This window comes from Chelonoidis abingdonii, chromosome 7, assembly GCF_003597395.2.
Source record: "Chelonoidis abingdonii isolate Lonesome George chromosome 7, CheloAbing_2.0, whole genome shotgun sequence".
Lineage (NCBI taxonomy): Eukaryota > Metazoa > Chordata > Testudines > Testudinidae > Chelonoidis > Chelonoidis abingdonii.
The window spans coordinates 82824980-82844849 of NC_133775.1; the positions used below are offsets into that span (position 1 = coordinate 82824980).

The 19870-nt window shown below is 38.8% G+C and overlaps 1 protein-coding gene across 3 annotated transcripts in view; it reads right to left on the reverse strand.

Annotated features, from left to right (window-relative positions):
* The window catches only part of TENM2 (teneurin transmembrane protein 2), an 851854-nt gene that overhangs the window by 587820 nt on the left and 244164 nt on the right, over positions 1–19870 (reverse strand). Inside the window, exon 1 of one of the 3 annotated variants that reach the window (XM_075068079.1) lies at positions 12062–12304. The exons of the other annotated variants lie outside the window; for them this stretch is intronic. Coding sequence (XP_074924180.1) covers positions 12062–12107 — 46 coding nt within the window. The 5' untranslated portion in view covers positions 12108–12304. Of the gene's footprint in view, positions 1–12061; positions 12305–19870 lie in introns of those variants that run through there. 3 annotated transcript variants of the gene reach the window in all.

Below are 19870 nucleotides of genomic sequence, written 5' to 3' on the forward strand. Positions count from 1 at the left end.
ACCTTTCAGTGCTTCTCTGTGGGAAACTAATTTGTTTTGCAAAGTAATTTCTGCTGTTTTTTTTTTTTTTTAAAAGAAAAAATGTATTAGCTAAAAACATTTTTCATGAATAAAACTTCGAATGCCAACTCAGCCTGACATACACATCAGCATCAGATAAAGTGCATATTAAAAGTTCCATTGACAACCCTCTCTTTCAAGTGATCTAACAATGTCAGCTTGAAATCTCCCAATTTTGATTCTGTTCTAACATTAGAAGCAATCCCTTCTAGCATTTGGAACTCAGCTGTCAAAGAATCTCCACAAAATACATGGAAATATTATTCCAGCTTCCTATGCAGTTGTTGCAGTCAATATGTTGGTCCCATCCGCTACTGGAAAGGGCCAACGGCCTCTACACACAGCATCCTCTTTCTGAAATAATGCACCCTCAATCAAATCCCTCCTCAAGGTGTGCTCCTGCTGTAAGAAATTAGCTAACTAATAACTGCAAGGTAGGAGGACAGTTGTGGGTTTGTTTGTGCAAAAAGACAGACCAACAGACAAAAATAAAATGTGAAACTAGCTGTGCCACTTCCTCAGCTCTCTGTCTTTCTCTCTTCCAGACTGTTAAATTCTTTGGGGCAAGTATGATACCTTTCTGTGTACCTAGAAAATGATTAGTACATTATGGGTGCCACTGCAATATAAAGAAATAATAATATTATAATTATCTTGACTGAAGAGGTATTTTAATACAGCTCTTGGCATAATGACAGTAATTGAAAACTCTTCTACACTGCAGCCTATTTTGCAACATGTTTACATATCAACTTATTCATTTCTCCTCTATTTACAAAATGGAGATAACTAAGGAAATCTCAAGTTCTTTATTTTTTTTTTTAATTTGAGGTGCTTAAAGAATCTCTCGGCATTTAAAAAAAAAAGAAACCTAATGAAACCGGGCAGAGTGATGAGACTCAGAGTTACAAGTATTAAAAGAGATGAATTGCATTAACCCCTGCCCTTCCCCATTATAGTCACTGCCCACTGGAAACAACAACAGAATTACTAAAATCCCACACTCTCTAATGGGATGGTAATAGGATTCAGAGGCCATTAGGGTAAAGGCAATCCATATTTTACAGTTTAATAAGCTCTTGCTGAAGATGCTGCATCCCTCTTCAAAGCCCAACAATTACCAATTTTACATTAACAAATCCACAACCATAATTGGGATCACAAAATGCATCCAAATCAATAGTGTGTTGGGGGGGGGGGGGGGTCGAAGCATTTCCATGGTCCCTTTATGGCATAGCCAAGGGGGGCGCTGTTAATTTGTGTGTGTGTGAGAGAGAGAGAGAAAGAGAGAATTAAATAATTTAATGGAAACAATTTATTATTTTATAGTCATATTGATTATTAGAGTCATTTCAGAATACTTTGGATATGAAGGATGCCATGGTTACTGCAGTATGGATATAATTCTGTGAGTGAGTTGATATTTTTTATAAGACAAGCACTTTTGTCTTTCTATTATCTAAAAATACCATTTCTCCTGTTAAGAAGAAATAGAGTAACCAACTATTCTTATCTCAATAGAAGACATGATGGCATAGATAATGTTGGATTCACATGTATATACTCTGTACATGCAGATAGGAGCACACAATTCTTCATAACTAACATTTCTTCCTATACAATTTAAAGGGTGAAATTAAAAATGACTATTAACCCATTGAAAATTGATGATTTTTTAAAACTAGTATGAGATATTTGCAATCAAATTCTGCCCTCAAATGCATGCACCCAGTCCTCTGTGAGGTCAACAAGAGCCTTGTATGCCTATAGCTAAAACAAAATGTAGTCTCCTGAAGTTAAATTACAGTCATTTGTTGGCTGGCTGCTCATAAACATATAAATATGGCCATGTCAACTCTAAGTAAGCAAAAATGTATACTTCAGATTAAAAAAATCCTTCAGTGTATACCACCCAAAGTGAGACAATCCTATGCTTGATTCATTGATATTGCTACTTTACATGGTTTACCAGAACATTTGCCAGTATATCCTAACAATTCTATTTAAATTAATGGGGCTTCACCTGCTCACATCTGAGTGCAAGATCAGGGCTCTTAGGCACCAATTCTGGCTTCATATGTGCATGAGTGTTGAATTTCATAATGGAAGTTGCGCCTGTAAATCATATTCTGCACTGAAGGGGAGTTCAGGCCTCCCAAGACATGTGACTCTCAAAGCATTAACTGTCCAGTGAATACTTCTCTTAAGATCAGTGGCTGTGTGAATAAGGAAAGGAGATTGGTCAGGATTTCAGACGGAGGACTGAGATCTGCTCCCTGTACTCATCTCACAAACAGGTGCTTCCTGTGGCTGGGAGCCTGCGAACTCCCTGACCAATCTCTGGAATACACAGCAGCAAGGAATTACTAATACCCATGGAAGCGGTGACTAACCATGAAAGTTTGTTTGCAAGCTCCACTGCATAGAAAGGGCAAAACATGCCACACAAAGCACTTGTTACCACAGCTTTCAGGTCTACTAAACAGCTTTCCCCTGGGACACAAAGAACAGAGATGCAAACCAAGCAGCGAAGAGAAGTAGCTATGCGATGTGGATGAGAAAATATTCTACCTAGCCACCTTTCCCACCCATACAGCCTCCCCAACCTTCTTCTGTAGGACTGTATGTATGTGCAAATCTAATTGGCATTCAGGTGTTCCATACATGTAGTTGATTTGGTCCAAATTCTACCATGGGATGTACATGGAGAACTCCAATGCACTTCAGTGAGAACACAGGAAATTAAGAGCTGCTATGCTGGGTCAGACCAAAGGTCCATCTAGCCCACTATCCTGTCTTTGGCAGTGGCCAGTTCCAGAGCTCCAGGGATAGTGTGCAGAATAGAGTAATTTGGGATGATCCACCCAGTCTTCCCCTCCCTGTTTCCAGAAATCAGAGGTTTAGGGTTGCCCAAAGTATGAGGTTGCATCTCTAACCATCTTGGCTAACAGCCATTGATGGATCTATCCTCCACGAACTTATCTAGGTCTTTGTTATCCAATTATATTTTTAACCATCATAACATCCCATGGCAGTGAGTTCCAGAGGTTACCTGTGTGTTGTATGAAGAAGTCATTCCTCTTGTCTTGCACACATTTATCTGATATGGCTATGTCAGATTTTGCCAAACATATACAGAACAGTGAATGTATTTGCAATGCAGGAAATATTCATTGTGACTATCTCCATTTTGGTCCTTTTATAGCATAGAGAAAATAAGAACTTAATCCCATGAGATGCTGATCACACTCAAATTTTGCTGATGCCACAGAGTTGATAGCACTCAGCATCTCCGAAGAGTGTTCAGCATGTTGCAGGCCTGTCTATCTTCAGAGCTCTAGTTCTGTTAGAGCCGGCTCATTGAAGCTGTTAGTCCTGCATCATCTGCAGTAAGTGATCCATAAGCAAAAAATGACAATTTAAAATTTTGATTTCATAAACTATTTTGGGGAGAAGTCAGAATAATATCTTTATCAATTAATTAGATTGCTAGCAAGGAAAATGCTTAGCAAACTATTTTGACAGTTGAGCTCTTCAGCCTTCCAGATTAGATTTTTAGTTTTCAAAGGATAGCCCCAGGGCATTCTAATAAAAATAACTAAAAACCTAGTAAAATTGAAAGGGATAACTTGCCTAAGTCCAAATACAAGAGCTACACAATATCAACATCTTATACCACAACATATAACAAACAGGAAACAAAAAAGGTCTCAAGTATCACAGAAGGATGACAAACTAAAAGGGGTGGAGGGAGAGGAAGAGAAAGAGAAAAAAAACAACAGTGAATTACTTCAAATTTACAAACAAGACAGTAATAATAAATAAATAATACCATCATCACTATAGTTCTATTGATATAACTCCACTTCTTTCCAAAATAAGAGCCTCCATGCATAATTATAATTGTATAATTACACCTATTATTATGCTGTGAAATGTCCCATGTACATATGCAAGGTACGACCTTATAACACTATTATCAATTAATATTTAACTATGTTTCCATCTTATTTATGTATCCTGAACAGTTTCACTATTTATTATTTATTCTATAAAGAAACAAAACCTTGTAAAAGACTCGCTTATTGTGGTGGAAGAGGAAATGCAATGCCTATGAAAACAAATGACTAAACAGCGCAGGCAAAGTGCAGGCAGGTATTGACTAAGTTTACCTTCAAAGTTTAATCACTGTAGAACTTATGACAACTCTGCTTTTTCTTAACAAATATTAAAAGAAAATACAGAACGAGATTGTGAGCCAACAGCCACTGAAGACTGATCACTTGATTGCTGAGCAACAGAAACGGTATAAAGGACAAAAATGCCATGCAAGTAGTCGTGCATAAAGTCCACCTTGTGCATCAAGTATATGATGTTTGAATTGTTGCTGTACTAACACAATGCCACCAAGTTCCACAAAGCTAATTTTCCCAATTTTCTTATAATGACCTTTGCCCTTATTCACCTTTTTTTCCCTAAGTAGGCCTGCTTAATAAGAATACAACTTTCTAATGAGATAAGTTGTGCTATGGTATTCCTACAGACTGAACAGAACCACAGCGCACGGCACTTCTATGTGTTCCAGCCTTAGTCAAATATATTTAAAAGTTTATTCCTTCTTCTCAGAACATCATATATTTTCTCTGCTAAGCAGAATTTCAATTGAAAACAAGAAAATTTTCTTGCAATGCAAAAGTCAGCATCCAAATCAGAACTTCTGTAAATCCTACTTCCTCCTGTTTGAATTTTAATGCAAAACCTCTCTTGTAGCTCCATATTAATGTAACCCAAACTTGAACTGCATCAGTCTAGCCATTCCACTCGTTGACCTCTTTTGGGTAGGGAATTACTGTGTTTTTAAGGTATGGACAAAATTTCCACTAGGGACACCAAACTCATTTTTACTTGTGACACAAATTGTAATTTGAACCAACTCCTTCAGAGATGAAAGCCTTGTGCCACTGTATTGCTAACCCTCTCAGAGGAAATTTAACTTAATAATATGAAACTAAACCAATAATCATAACAAGTTAAAAGAAAAAAAAGCTTTAGAAAGTAGAGAAAAAAAGTCTCTCAAAAACAGGATTTTTCCCTCCAGAAAGGAAAATATGAATGGCAGCTCCATCCACCCTCAAACCACCATAGATTTGTGTCACTTAGAATATTCAATTTTAGCAGAAGATGAACAAGGTTAAAACAATTTATGAAGAATGAGTGAGGATGAATGGATAAATGTGAAAAGAAATTATATTGTCTGCATTGTGTTCCTGCTTTGCTGAGTACTCAGCCATGTCACAAAAGACTATTTCGATTTTTATTCCAGTCATTCTAAACACCATCTCAGAAAAAGGTGGTAAGGAGACACACTATAATGAACTATTATACAATAATTATAGCTTGGGTTTCTGTCAAGGCTCTCGCCACATAAATGAACATTTATCAGGAATTTGCCTAAAATAAAGAGATTAAACTAATTTCCCCAACAAGACAGACATGCTTCTCTTTCATTTGGCTCTTTGTTAACTGTGACTAATTATTTCACTTTGAAATTTCATTAACAGAATATTTATCTTTTCTCAGTGGTGACAACTGATATACTCTGTCTCCAGGTCTCAATATTAGAGAGCTGAACATTTGCCCATTCCTTACATTCTACTGACCTCTAGAGACTATATGTGTATATTTGTGTGTATACATCTATACATTTATTTTTGTGTGCGCGCATTTTGGTGCTAGACCTAGATATCGCTACATGCTATAATAAATCTGTGTAAACACATACACATCCTGCATGAGTTACTTAGCCCATTTTGCATTAGGTTTAGAATGGTTCTTCTTCTTGTGTATTTACTATATAAGTAGAATCTTTTACCAGGTATATTTAAGCCTGTTTCCCCTCAACTGCCCCACCAAGATATACACGGATAGTTTAATTTTTAGCCTCATGGAGGGGATTTAGCTTTACATGTGACTCTCGATATAAACACTGTAATATATCACATTTCTAAGAATCAAAACCTGTTTGTTTCATGAGAAAGGTAAAGTTCTAATTCTCCTTACTTTACCAGATCATTGTTAAATGCATAAAGGGGGGGGGGGGATGCCACCCACAACTTGGAGTCAACACTTTTTAGAAATGGTAACATCTTGTGGCAGCTTGCTTGCCTCTATTGTGCTGCTTAGATGGAATCTGTATAAAAGCCTACTTTGAGCTTGACATCTAGTCCAAAGAGAAAGGGTCAAGGTAAAGAGCCAAACATTATCAAATAAAGCCTATTCAAAATAGACATTAATCCATTAATAAAGGGGAACATACGGGGCTGTAAGAATTACTGCTTTCCTTTCATGCCTGTGTTAACACCAAAAAGGTTACCATTAATCAAAACCTCATAATACAGGTTGATCATATATAAATAATCAAAATGTTATCACAAATACATAAATGATTATATGTTCATCCTGTTAAATGCACATTTTTTCCCATGCAGAATATACAGCGTTAAGGCACGTAGATGAAATCCTACAGTGTTGCACTGAAAATTTACTCAGTAATGTTTGTTTCCAATATTGGTAACATGCCACAAAAATGCTATTCATAGGATCCTTTAATTTCACATTATTCCATGGTATGAAATAGGCATAAAGATATTTTGGTGTGAACAATCAGAAAAAGGGATCTACCATAGGTTCTGATTTCTAATAGGTTACTTTGCATTAGGTTATTACAGAATTTTACATCATACTATACACATCATAATACATGATGTAAATTTTACATGATCTGGGGCCAGTTGTGAGTTGCAGTTTGAGTAAGAGTTTTAATAAGTACCGTACAAGCAAAATACAGAAATTGAACTTTATGGCATTGTGGCTCTTCACAAATTTTACATAGAGGATTAAAAAACCCTGTTAACTACAATGTATTTTATACAATGGCTAGAATTGGACCTAACTCCAATGTATTAGATGAAAGGATGGTATGAGTTACATAGAAGCATTCAGTTCAAGCTTCCCAGATACTATATACAGTGCATAGAGTAAGCATTTCCAGTGTACATTAGAGCTATGCATAACTAATTTCTGTTCCAAATAAACACAAACACCCTGAAATTTAACTCTAAACTGAACTGAACACTAATCACAATAATACTCCCCGTACTTTGCTTTTATGAAAGCAATCGTGTATGATAAGTGATGTCTATAACGTTTGATAGTGTTAAGTGTGACTGCCAAGAGTGGGACCCCATCTTTGAAGGTATTACAATAGTGAGCAGATGCAAGTAAATGGGAAGAATTAAAATAATGCGTGCAGGAGAGAAAACGGTTTGTATTTTCATCCAGGTCTCAAGTGATATGGGATAGTCTACATAATGTACGCTAGTTAAAACTTGCTGTAATTTATGTATCTTATACATGTATACATACACACACACAGAGACTAGGTATCAACTATTGTTGACAGGTGTGGCATTATGACAGCCATGATAATTTCTACACTAACTGTTTTAAGCTCTTTATAGTGTATTCAGAAATAGCATTCCACTAACAAAGTAATGTTATTTTTGCTATAGACATCTGTGAAAATCTAAAGAATTCTTTAGTAAAATCTATACACTTCCCACATAAAACAGCAATTGTTCAGGGTAGGCTGATTTTTTTTTCTTCCTTATGAGTTTGAGAACACAGAAAAATACAAAGAAGAAAGTTTATTCCTTAGTGCTACAGTGTGTCATCAGCTTTTAAGCAGAATTCCCTATTGTTTTCAACAGAGAATTCTCTTAACTTATAATACGTTATGGCCATTTAAAGTGAATTCTGTACCATTTCAGGGAATTGACATATATGAAATCAAACAAAATAAGAAAGACACAAGTACATGACAACTGAGTTTGCAATCTACTCTTGTGGCATTTACAGAAATAATGGCGTGCATTTTAAAAGCGGTATGAACAAAAGTGCCTATGCACTTTTGCACATTCCCATCTTAGATGCATATTTCTTCCACTGCACACATGCAAACTGAGTTTGTGCACACTGAGAGATCTGCAAGTCTAAAATGAACATGTACAAAAACGCGTACAAAATTTTGGGTCAATGTTTGCAGCATTCCAACGGTTCCAAAACTACTGGCATGAGACACAGGATGAGGATTTCGTTTATGTAATGTCAAACTAAAAAGGATGACTACGTTTTAAGATTAATGAGTACTCTGTGTGTGTGTGTGTGTTTAAACACACTAAAGAAACAAAAGGAACAAAAAGCGCAGTCTGAAGAAAAAACAGTGGTTATGTTAAATGTGTCCATTTAAGAAAAATGTCATACAAAAATATCTCAGACAAAGGGAATTGTTCAGCCTGCATCTGTGAAAAACAAAGTACACTCACCAAAACTAAAACAAAATAATAGGCAATTCCTGAATACACTTGATTTACAGTGTTAATTACAAAATATGCAAAATATAAAGATCTGCCACACATATCTCTTCTAACTATACACTTCTTGCTCACATAAGCAAAAGTACAAAATACTAGCACGGAAAATGACTGGGTATTAAATCAAACCATTCTACAATAAATTTTGTATTAAATTCAACATATTGGTGATCTTCATGCAAAGGAATCTCACCCCAAGTCTCCACACCTACCCCAAACTAATCTTTTCAGATAAGGCACTGACTGATATACAAGATAATGTAAGTGTATGGGAACACTTTTATCCAGGCAAAAAGGTTTTTGCAGCACACAAAAATGTATCCTATGTTTTAAAAAATGCATTACTGTTTTGAATTTGAAATCTGTTAGTTGATTATCATCTCCAAAAATAAATATTCCCACAGATAGAGGTCAGTGGTTGCCTGAAATTGCATCAGTTAATGTCTGTATAGTAGAATCCGCTGCTCCTTTGGGACTGCTTTGTCATTTTATCAGAGTGATTACTAACATAGTAGTTTCAGCATAGGACACCACAGCTTTCAGTGCTCAAATTTGCTATCAGCTATCCTATTTCTACCTATTTTATTCTGTACATTGCCTTTTGTTATTGAAATTTTGCTCATAATTTCTCTTTTTAATTACCTTTTCTATTCTGAAGGCAATGCTATTATTTTTCAAACTTATATAATGATAGACCCTTACTAGCAAGCAATTAAATCCTTTTGATTGTTTTACACGTTGCTCTGTTAAGCAGCTAATATTCACTAGGAAATCAGCCTCAGAGCATTTAAATTAGTTTAGAGGTTGCATGCTTTTAATTTCTTAACATTTCATTACATATTAGCAACTGGTGCACATTTTTATAATGTGTTTGATCATTCCTCTTAAGGGTAAGAGCTTTTTCAGCTCTTCTTCTGAGAAAATCTGCATTCTAAATAGCAACGTTCAGTAACCTCAATTTTTTTTTAATTTCAAATAGCAAACAGACCTATCATGTATTCAACAAAACTGGAATAATACCACTAACTCATCTTCAGTTTAAAAATCACCCTGTAATATGGTGTTCTAATGTAATGATCTTCCATAATTAATCAATCAGCAACCTTCATAAATACTATCAGTATCGTTTGAGATTTTTTTCTTTGCTTTGTGAACCCCACTGCATTTCTATTTCTCTATAAAAATGATCTTTCTTTTGCTCTCCAGCTACATCTACTGGAACATCAATAAAATGCTGCTATTTATATTAATCATGCAGTTGATGTTTAGTAGGGCAGAGTTAGCATCTGCCAAAATGAGAGAGAAATGATGTGCGATTCAGTTTTAAACAGAGTTACTACTACTGGCTTAAGCTGCCAGAGTTGCACCAAGCTTTTGACCTCCAAGATCTGCTCTCTCATAAGGATGTATTATAACTGACTAAATGATATGTAAAGTTAACCTATTATCAAGGTTATATAACCTTTTATGTTATTAATATCCTTAAGACAGCATGAAGGCATCCTTTTAAAACACTACATAAGGAATAGTCAGATCCTTTCAAGTCTGAGATACAAAAAATCACTCCCCTGCTTTTTAACTTAGAAATTATAAGCATAGCAGAAGTTGATTGTTCATGCAGTTATGCAGGTTTGAAGTGTGAAAGTAGCATTAGTTGAAAGAACTTAAATGAAATTTTTGAGAAAAAAAATACTGCTGTGGTCATGGCCCTTGCAAAGTTTTAAATTATGCGTTAAATAAAATTTCACTGACAATAAAATAAAATATCCCTGACAAATTCCTAAGAAAGTTAAGTAAAATTTCACTGACAATAAAATAAAATATCCCTGACAAACCCCTAAGAAAGTTTTTGATACTTTGCCTCATTTGGAGTTTCCTACAATGTGCTATGGGGTCCAGTGCACACCTTCAAATATGGGGCAATTTGCATGGATATCTCCCATTGAAGGTAAAGGGAATAATGCATATGAATCCCTGTACATTGATGGGAGGGAGACTAGAATTCCCTGGGGACTCGATCCCACCCATAGATACATGGTGGCTTGTTGCTACCTATCTTGTAAAATCAGTTTTGTGAATGTATGCACAAAGCCTCACCCTGATTTTTACAAAATATGTGGTGATGGGCACCCGTCTATCATAGCATTAGGGTAAACTTGCATAAAGACCAATAACTTGTCTACCAAATTTACTAATTTCCTTCTACATCCTGCCTCTTCATAGGTCAACAATGCTCCAATCTACCTGTCAAATTATGTTTACTTCATGGGAACTTATAAAGTTATCTTATTATACCTCTCTTTCCAATGGCAGTTTAATTTACTAATATACCTGTACTTTTACAAACAGGTAACCCTGACAATTGCATGCTGTTTTTTTTTTAAATCACTAATAAAGGTCTGACTATCAAGAGAGGTTAATGGAATCTTTGCATTACCATGGAGAGAAAAAAAATAATCCTGGTGTTTATAGAATACTATCCTTCTTATTCAAAAGTGTTAGGTCATGCACACTGACAATGATCATAAAATGCAGGAGCACAGGATTCCAAAAAATTAATGAGGAATTGAAACAAAGATCGCAGTAGCTAAACACTTTAGTCATGGTGAATGGAGAAAGCTTTAAGTAGCATATATATTCCTATTTTTACATAATTTAATTGCGAAATTACTTTTGTCTTTAAATCCCTTTCAACCATCACACTAAGACATGTTTCTGAAAACTAGGGATACTAAGGTTTATAATTTTATTTCAGACACACAGATTAAAGTTCAGACCTCTGGAATGATAATTAGTCCATCTCAATAGCTGTTATATGGAAACCCCTTTATAGTATTCCAAGTGTACTTGTGAACAGCACTTCCAGAGTTAACTCCATTTGACAACTGACATAAATTCATCATTCTAATTTGTGATTGCTTTACTAAACACCGGTGCAGTTTATGAGTTTTAGTTCCATATTTCATTCAGGATGGTACTTAATCTCTATTAACAGTACATAAACATGAACTAGGTTTTACAATACGTCTAAAGGGGTATAGCTATTCTTCTGACGAAATGTCAGGCAAACAAATCACTATCACTGCAACAAACTCCACTCTAGATTTTACTCTAAACCTCAAATAATAATAATTAATTGTGTATGTTCAGTTGTTAGAAACAAATTGCAGAATGTCAGGTGCCTGCAAGGTTGAAAAACTAAGAGCTGGAATTAGACACTGAACAGCACATTGAGATTTCCCCTTAAGCACTGAATTCAGCCTTATGCAAAGTCCTGCTTGCACAAAAGCTGCATTTTCCATTTCTAGTCTCCCATGCATTGAAATAAAACAGAAGGACAAACATGCAGTGTAAATGCAGCTTCTATACAAATCCATTTGCAATTGAATTTACGGCATGCTCTAGTACATCACAATTATTACAGGTACTTTACATCTTGAATGGAAGGAAGCCGATACAAGATCCCTGCTGCTCTTTGCTGTAGATGCTTTCCTTAGTTACAAAAATGATGAAAATCTACCGATTTGACTAAGCCACTCTGTAAAACACTCAGATCAGATACTTCTTACCTGCCTCAGTTGAAGGCTTCCTTCCCTTGTTAGCAGTATGAAGCATCTCTAGCCTTCCCAGTCCTCACCAACAGCCTCAAATTGCACAGCTAAGTCCCTTTTTTGCAAGAAAATGCTTATTGAAAGTGATTAGCTTTTGTTGTCCCTTTTAAGTCCCTCCTGCAAGAAGGAGCAGGGGAGCGATGTGACGCCACCTTTTAATCTTTTGCAAGAGTGAAAAGGCAGAAAAGGAGCGCTCGATCAAACTGAGCTTCACACATGACTAAAACTCGCCTGAGAGGCTGCACGCTCTGGCTAAAGCACCACTAGGCGTGAGTGTAAGAACAGAGAAGAGGGGAGAGTCAATGAAATGTGACAACGTATGTGCATCAAAGGCAGGAAAAGAGAGAACAATAAGAGAGAGAATGAGAAAGCAATGAGAGAGAGAGACAATGAGAATATGAGGGAGAATAAGCATAAAGAAAAGATTGGGGAGTTTTCAAGCAAAGATTCTTAGAATAAAGCCAAAGTGGCAGCTTCTGTTTTTATTCAGTGAGCATGACATACTGCCTCTCTCATTTAGCAACACATTCTTATCTCTTCCAGGTTTGAAAACTGAGATAATCACAATGTGTGCCTGTTTTTTTGCCTGATTGGCATATGCTTGTGTAGTATACCTGTGATTTTTTTTCTTCTTCTTTCAGGAATGCATTATGTGCAATTTAGTTCACATATTCATTTGGACAGAAAAAAATTGAGTTGCTAATTTCCACAACAATTTACAATATAGTTTAACTGGCAGATGGAACTCTACTTATAACAGCTGACAAACTATCATTGGTAAACAAAAGAATTAATACTTCATGTTGATAATTGAGTTTTACACAGTAACAAAAATATTAGCATTGCTGAACTTGTCTGTCAAAGAACAGATATTACAGATATTCTCTCTCAATTCACGCTATTATTTTTACATCAAGCTAGAAGGTGGTGAGAGAGGAGGGAATCTGATCTAGGACTAACAATGTCAAACATTAAATCGGGTTTAGCCATTAGATCAGGTTTAGAATTGGGAAATATGATTAGGAAACAATTTTTAATTTCAGATTTGATTATGAACTTTCCTTGTAATTAGAAGAAGTCCATGTGCAACATTCTCACATAAAGTAGGATTAGATTTCATATAGTATGGGCTTTTAATACCCTTTTTAACATACTGTTAGAGCCTCTTATTTAATATACTTCATTTATACCTTCTTCAACATAAGGACAGGACCAAATTGGGCCGATGGGCAACTAATCAACTGGCCAATGGTCACGTTCCCTGTGTGCAGAGTGGACATTAGGTCACAGGAGGACTATGTTGTTGCACAGGGAGGCAGGATTGAGGGGGCAATGGAAAAGTAAACAAATCCTGTCCCTGCTGCAGCTGCCTCCCTGTGGCTACGTCTTCACTACCCGCCATATCGGCGGGTAGCAATCTATTGCTCAGGGATCGATATATCGCGTCTCATCTACACGCGATATATCGATCCCCAAACGCGCTTATATCGATTACGGAACTCCACCAACCCGAACTGAGTTGCGGAATCGACAGGGGGAGCCGCGGACATCGATCCCGCGCCGTGAGGGCGGTGAGTAATTCGATCTTAGATACTTCGACTTCAGCTACGTTATTCACATAGCTGAAGTTGCGTATCTAAGATCGATTTTCCCCCGTAGTGTAGACCAGCCCTGAGTCTCATTCAGGGTTTAGTAAGCATCCTACCTCTATTGAGAATAGGGAGGATGGGGCCAATGGACTGGGATTTAGGATATCTGGGTCCAGTTCTCAGCTATGTAACAGATTTTTGTGTGACTTTGGGCTTATTACATAAAGCCAGATTTTTAAAGGTATTTAGGTGTCTAAATGCAATTAATTTCACTGGGAGTTAAATGGACAAATATTTGTGAATATCTGGCCCTTAGACTCCCCACACTTCAGCTTCCCCATCCAAATTATTTCTTACACTGCAGAAGTTGTTATGCAGATGAATTAATTGATGTATATGAGGGGCTAACATGCTATGGTGATAGAGGCCATATAAATACCCAGTGTTGACCAATCTCATGATTTCACTTTGAGTTTTACAAAGTTTGGTGTTTCTCTTACAGCTCCAGCTTCTGGAATCCAATGACTACACGAGAACTTCAGATTTAATAATAAAGATTCTAGCCCCCACGATTGCCGAAAAGATTCTAGCCCCCACGATTGCCGCTACGTTATTCACGTAGCTGAAGTTGCGTATCTGAGATCGATTTTCCCCCGTAGTGTAGACCAGCCCTAGGAAATGACTGCTCTTCATGCTTCTTGGTACTTTTTTGGTTCCCTCTCTGCCCCAAGGAATGACTTATTTTCTAGCATCAATCCCCCACCTCTGCTGGAAGCTACAACTGGGTAACAGGCTGTGGGAGTATTTGTGTGTGTGTTATGGGTGAGTGACTGATTGTACTGGTGTGGAGATAAGCTTGCAGGGATGAGTGGCTTTGGTGAGCTGATGAGGAGGTGGCTGTAGCTGAGTGTGGGACTGGCTGAGTAGATCTTCTAGAAAAGGAGGAGGAAAAGAGGAGGATCATAACTGTACATGGTGCTATACATGGTTTTCTGTAAACTGTGACAGAAAATAACTAAGTCCTTATCAGAAGAGCTCACAGTCTAAAGGCACTCACACAGACTGCCATATATACTCGCTCATAAGCCGACTTTTTTTAGTAAAAAAGGGAAGCACCAGAGAAGGGGGTCAGCTTATGAGTGGGTATAGAGAGGGAGAGGTGGGACACAGCCCTTCCTCCTAACAGAGGGAGAAAGAGGAGGCAGCACAGCCAGCAGAGCCAGAAGGGAAGAGGTGGAGCCAGAGTCTTTCCACTTCTGGCCACGCTGCTCTCCGGGGCTGGCAGGCTGCAGCCGTGCCGTTCGGTCCCACCTCACAGAGCGGGCTGGGGCTGTGCCACCCGGCCCACTAGAACTTGCTGTGTCTGCGCTGCCTGGTCTGGCACGCCAGAGCAGGCTGCGGCCGTGCAGCCCAGCCTGCCGGAGCAGCTCCAGCCAGGTCAGAGACATCCTCCCCTGGCCCTCCCCAGATAAGGTGGGAAAGGATGAGATGGAGAGAGTGTGGAGGCCCCAGGCTAGGGGTGGGGTCATGTGGAGGGTGGTCACAGGGGTTACTCCCCTGACTCCCAGCTTCTCCATCCCCAAAAATTTCCCCACCAGTTGCTGTCCTGGCCCGTCAGGGTAAGCAGCTGATGCACCGGGACACTTTGTTTACTTAGATTTACCTCCATGCCTGCGGACACTTGAGGTAAACAAACCATCTCGGCCCACCAGCAGCTTATCCTGATGGCCTAGGAGCCAAAGTTTGCTGACCCCTGAATTATAGGGTCGGCTTATGAATGGGTTATAAAAATTTTCCATTTTTACTTATCCATCTTGGTGGGGTCGGCTTACAAATGAACCAACTTATGATCGAGTATATAAGGTAATCTCTCTCTCTCATCTACATTAGAAAGGAATGTTAGGGAGGGAGAGATTCTCTGCCTGGAGTGTTTATTTCCCACTTTTACATCCTGTCTCTCCAAACTCCACTGTTATGTTAATAAACTGACCCAGTTAGGGAAGCTGTTGTATCCATATTGGTGCCAAGATATGAGAGATAGCTTGTCACTGTCAGTGAAGACATTTATTCTTAGTGTGACAAAGTTCCTCCTCTACCTTGGTGGCTCCTGCGCCTAGTGGCAGATTTGCTCACCTCAGTGATCTTCCCCACAGTCTGGGTCAACTCCTCCTGTGTCTGACCAGGAGTTGGGAGGTTTAGGGGGAACCCAGGCCCACCTTCTACTCCGGGTTCCAGCCCCATGTGGACTCTGCTGTCTATTAGCGCCTCTGTAACGCTGTCATGACAGCTACACTCCTGGGCCCCATGGCCTCCTCCAAACACCTTCTTTATCCTCACCACAGGACCTTCCTCCTGGTGTCTGATAACGCTTATACTCCTTAGTCCTCCAGCAGCACACCCTCTCACTCTCAGCTCCTTGTGCCTCTTGCTCCCAGCTCCTCACACACACTTCCTCTCCTCTGGCTCCCCCTCACCTGACTGGAGTGAGCTCCTTTTTAAATCCAGGTACCCTGATTAGCCTGCCTTGATTGGTTGCAGGTGTTCTAATCAGCCTGTCTGCCTTAATTGGTTCTAGCAGGTTCCTGATTACTCTAGTGCAGTCCCTGCTCTGGTCACTCAGGGAACAGAAAACTATTCATCCAGTGACCACCATATTTGCCCTCTACCAGACTCCTGTACCCCACTGGTTTGGGTCTGTCACATTAGATCAGAATGAGCATTTTGTATGGATCTCGGAATGCATCAGGTATCTCTAAATGGGAGATATTTTTTTTTAAAATATTATCTGAAGAAAATATTCCTGGCTCCCCTGTAGGGCTTTATTTACCCATTCACACTTCACTCACAGACCTCTTAGGTCCAAATTCAGCAAGAGACTTAAACAAGTATGTGCTTAACCTGGAGCATGTGAAGTCAATGGGGCTATTCACATGCACAGAAATAGGCATGTCCTTAAGTACCTTGCCAAATCAGGGCTTTTTCAAAGGTTCTGATCTGGCCGCTTGACAGTGTCAGTCCAGCACTGCTGAAAGGGCCAAATCCTGGAAGTTTTGACTATGCAATTAGATTGTTCTTCTAAGGAAGGCAAGTCGAAATTGGCCAAAGAGGTTTGGGTAGCACAAATGCAAAAGTTTTCTTTTATCTTTCTTAAATGTGTTTCTAGTTAAAAACTCTCAACCATTATTACAGTAGCATACAGAAATCATCCAGCACCACATTAGAATAACTATTGCAGAGCAAAATTTACTAGTACTGACATTTTGCATGGAGATGTAAATAACTGATTTCTAGCTCAAGTCTTGTAGAAGTTTTCTTAGCTCCAGGGAAAACAGCTAATCAAAGCTTTCTCTGAACATTACCTTAGCAAAGCCAATTATAAGTCAAGTTTAACACTAAGAGGAAGACCTCCCACTTCCTTTTCTCTCTACTGTCTTAGCAACTCCAGCCTTTCTCCTTGTTTGCTCCTATTCTAGGATTTCAAGAGTCAACAAGTAAGTGCTGATGCTGTGATTTGCAAACTCAAACTTACTTGAACCATGGGGGGCTTTAGACTCACAAAACATTTAATTTCCCAGGAGTAAAGGAAGATTTACTGGCATTAACATCCCTGGCATTCACTACATCTTCTCCCAGTTACCGCAGCTTCACCATTTTACCGCTGCTGAATGATTTTTTGGGCAAAAAGCACTTCCAGTGCTTCCCAGCCTATGAAGTATCACATCAATGTATTATGATTTAAGTGGAATGTTGATACATAGCAGGATATAAGCTGAAACTGATACAAAGCAGTAAAGCTAAATGCACATATACAGCCATTGAGGACATAGTTTTGGGCCCGATCCAATCCTCAGGCTGAGCATAGGTTCATGCCTTAAACACCAAGCATGAGAAAAGTATTGTGGGGTGCAACTTGGGCATTTCACTTTTAATTCCCCCACACCAAGGAATGTCAGTATCCACTAACCAAAGTGCAGTGACCAAGAGCAGGCTCTGAGACTAGGGGCAGGTTCCTGGGTAGGATGCCTCATGTTTTGTGCTGCATATTTTTAAGTTCTGGAAAGGAAAGGAAAGGAGAGTGGCAATGTGTGTAAAGATTGTAGTCTGAATACAGGCCAGAGGTGAAAGTAAGCCGATACGGCCCGGTATGGCGTACCGGCAAGAGCCAGTACACTGTGCCGGACCGCATCAGCTTCTGCAGCGGGGATTTAAAGGGCTCGGGGCTCCCCGCAGCTGTGGGGAGCTCCCCGCAGCTGTGGGGAGCTCCCCGCAGCTGTGGGGAGCTCCCCGCAGCTGTGGGGAGCTCCCCGCAGCTGTGGGGAGCTCCCCGCAGCTGTGGGGAGCTCCCCGCAGCTGTGGGGAGCTCCCCGCAGCTGTGGGGAGCTCCCCGCAGCTGTGGGGAGCTCCCCGCAGCTGTGGGGAGCTCCGAGCCCTTTAAATCCCAGCCCGCAGCTCTGGTGGCTGGGCTAGGGCCAGCATTTAAAGTGCTCCTCTGAGCTTCCCGCCACAGAGGAGCCATTTAAATCCCGGCTCCTGGTGCCTGGAACTTTGGGGAAATTTACATTTGAATCAAGATCTAATTTTTTGCTATTTGGCACTATATCCACGATAGGCCTAAATCAGAAGCCTGAAATAGAGCAGCCCTGAGGAAAGTTTGGTCTTTGTGGCTCAGGCCCATGAAAATGTAGCTATACTTCCACAGAGGAGTCCTGATATATCCATAGCGTAGCATCCTTTTTAGCTTGATCATTGCCATATGGGAAAGATATATACTGCATATTACAAAGAAAAAGTGAGAATAATTTACAAGTAAAGTCCTGCATTAGAAGTTGGGCCTTTGAGCTCATGGGAATTGAGGGCACTCAGAGCTTTCCATGATTGGGTCCTAAAGCTATTCATACATATCTAAGGTCTCTGATGACATCATGTCAACTATGGGATAATACTTGAGTTTTCTGGAAAGTTGTCAGAGATGCAAAATTAAGATGTATGTAGACCTATCCTGTACACCACATATTTGGTAAACTACAAAAGTTCATAAAAAGGTGTGGGGGGACAACTTTTCCTAAATTCATTTGTGGTGCAAAGTGTTCATCTTTTATTGCACGTTTGTATTTTTTGTACGACTATTGCAAGAGGGGGAAATATGTTGAATATTCTGAAACAGTTTGTAACTGAGTGGAGTATTATAACATTAAAGTTGATTCAATCAATCCAAATTTTTTAAAAAAAGATTATTTGCACACTATAATTGGTTAACATTTTATGCTCTGCATCCATGAAATACAACTAGTTAAGATTAAAAAAAAAAAAAAAAGATGACTTCTTAAGTATATTTCCTCATAAAAGTCCGTAGAAAATAACCAATGACGTCTAAAATTAGATACAAATAACATTAAATTAGAAAAAGTTATTGCTTCTTCAAATATTTATTTTCCTGTATGGTAGAAAGGGATTTGGTGCCACTGAAACTTGATGACTAAGCATATGCTATCACTTCCACTCAGCTGGATACAGGCATTGGTGAACTACTGGTACTGGTATTTTTCTGAATGTTTTCCAGCACTGTACATTTGGAGGCATCAGAGCAGAAGCTTTATAATAAACACAAATTCTGACATATTCCTAAAAAAAGAAATTCAGCGTTACAGATTTTAGTTTAAATATTTTTTCAAATCAGTTTGCTACAGTAATTGCCATTTTCAGACATACTTTCCTCTAACAATTGAGAAGCAAGTCAAAACCTTACTTATCAGCAAGCTCTCTTCTACAATAATAAGACTGTTATTTGTGAAATCTGGGATAAAACAGTGCAATTTCAGATGCTGACTATCTTAAACTCTGGAAGCTGCCAGGAAGAGATAGGAACTACACTGTATATAATATGACAGAGTTACAACAAATTATATATAGACAAGCACTTCCCAGGAGATATATATATATTTGTTGTAACTCTGTCATATTATATACAGTGTAGTTCATAAAAAAAAAATTCTCCTCTCACCCCTATGGGTGGTATGTGTCTTCCTCAACCTCGGGTCCTCTACCAGAGGCCTGGGAGTTTGAGGGTTCTGCACAGTATCTTAGCTGTTCCTAGCACTGCACTCTTCTGGACAGAGAGCTCTGATGTTGTTCCTGGGATCTGTTGGAGCCACTCACCCAGCTTAGGAGTCACAGCCCC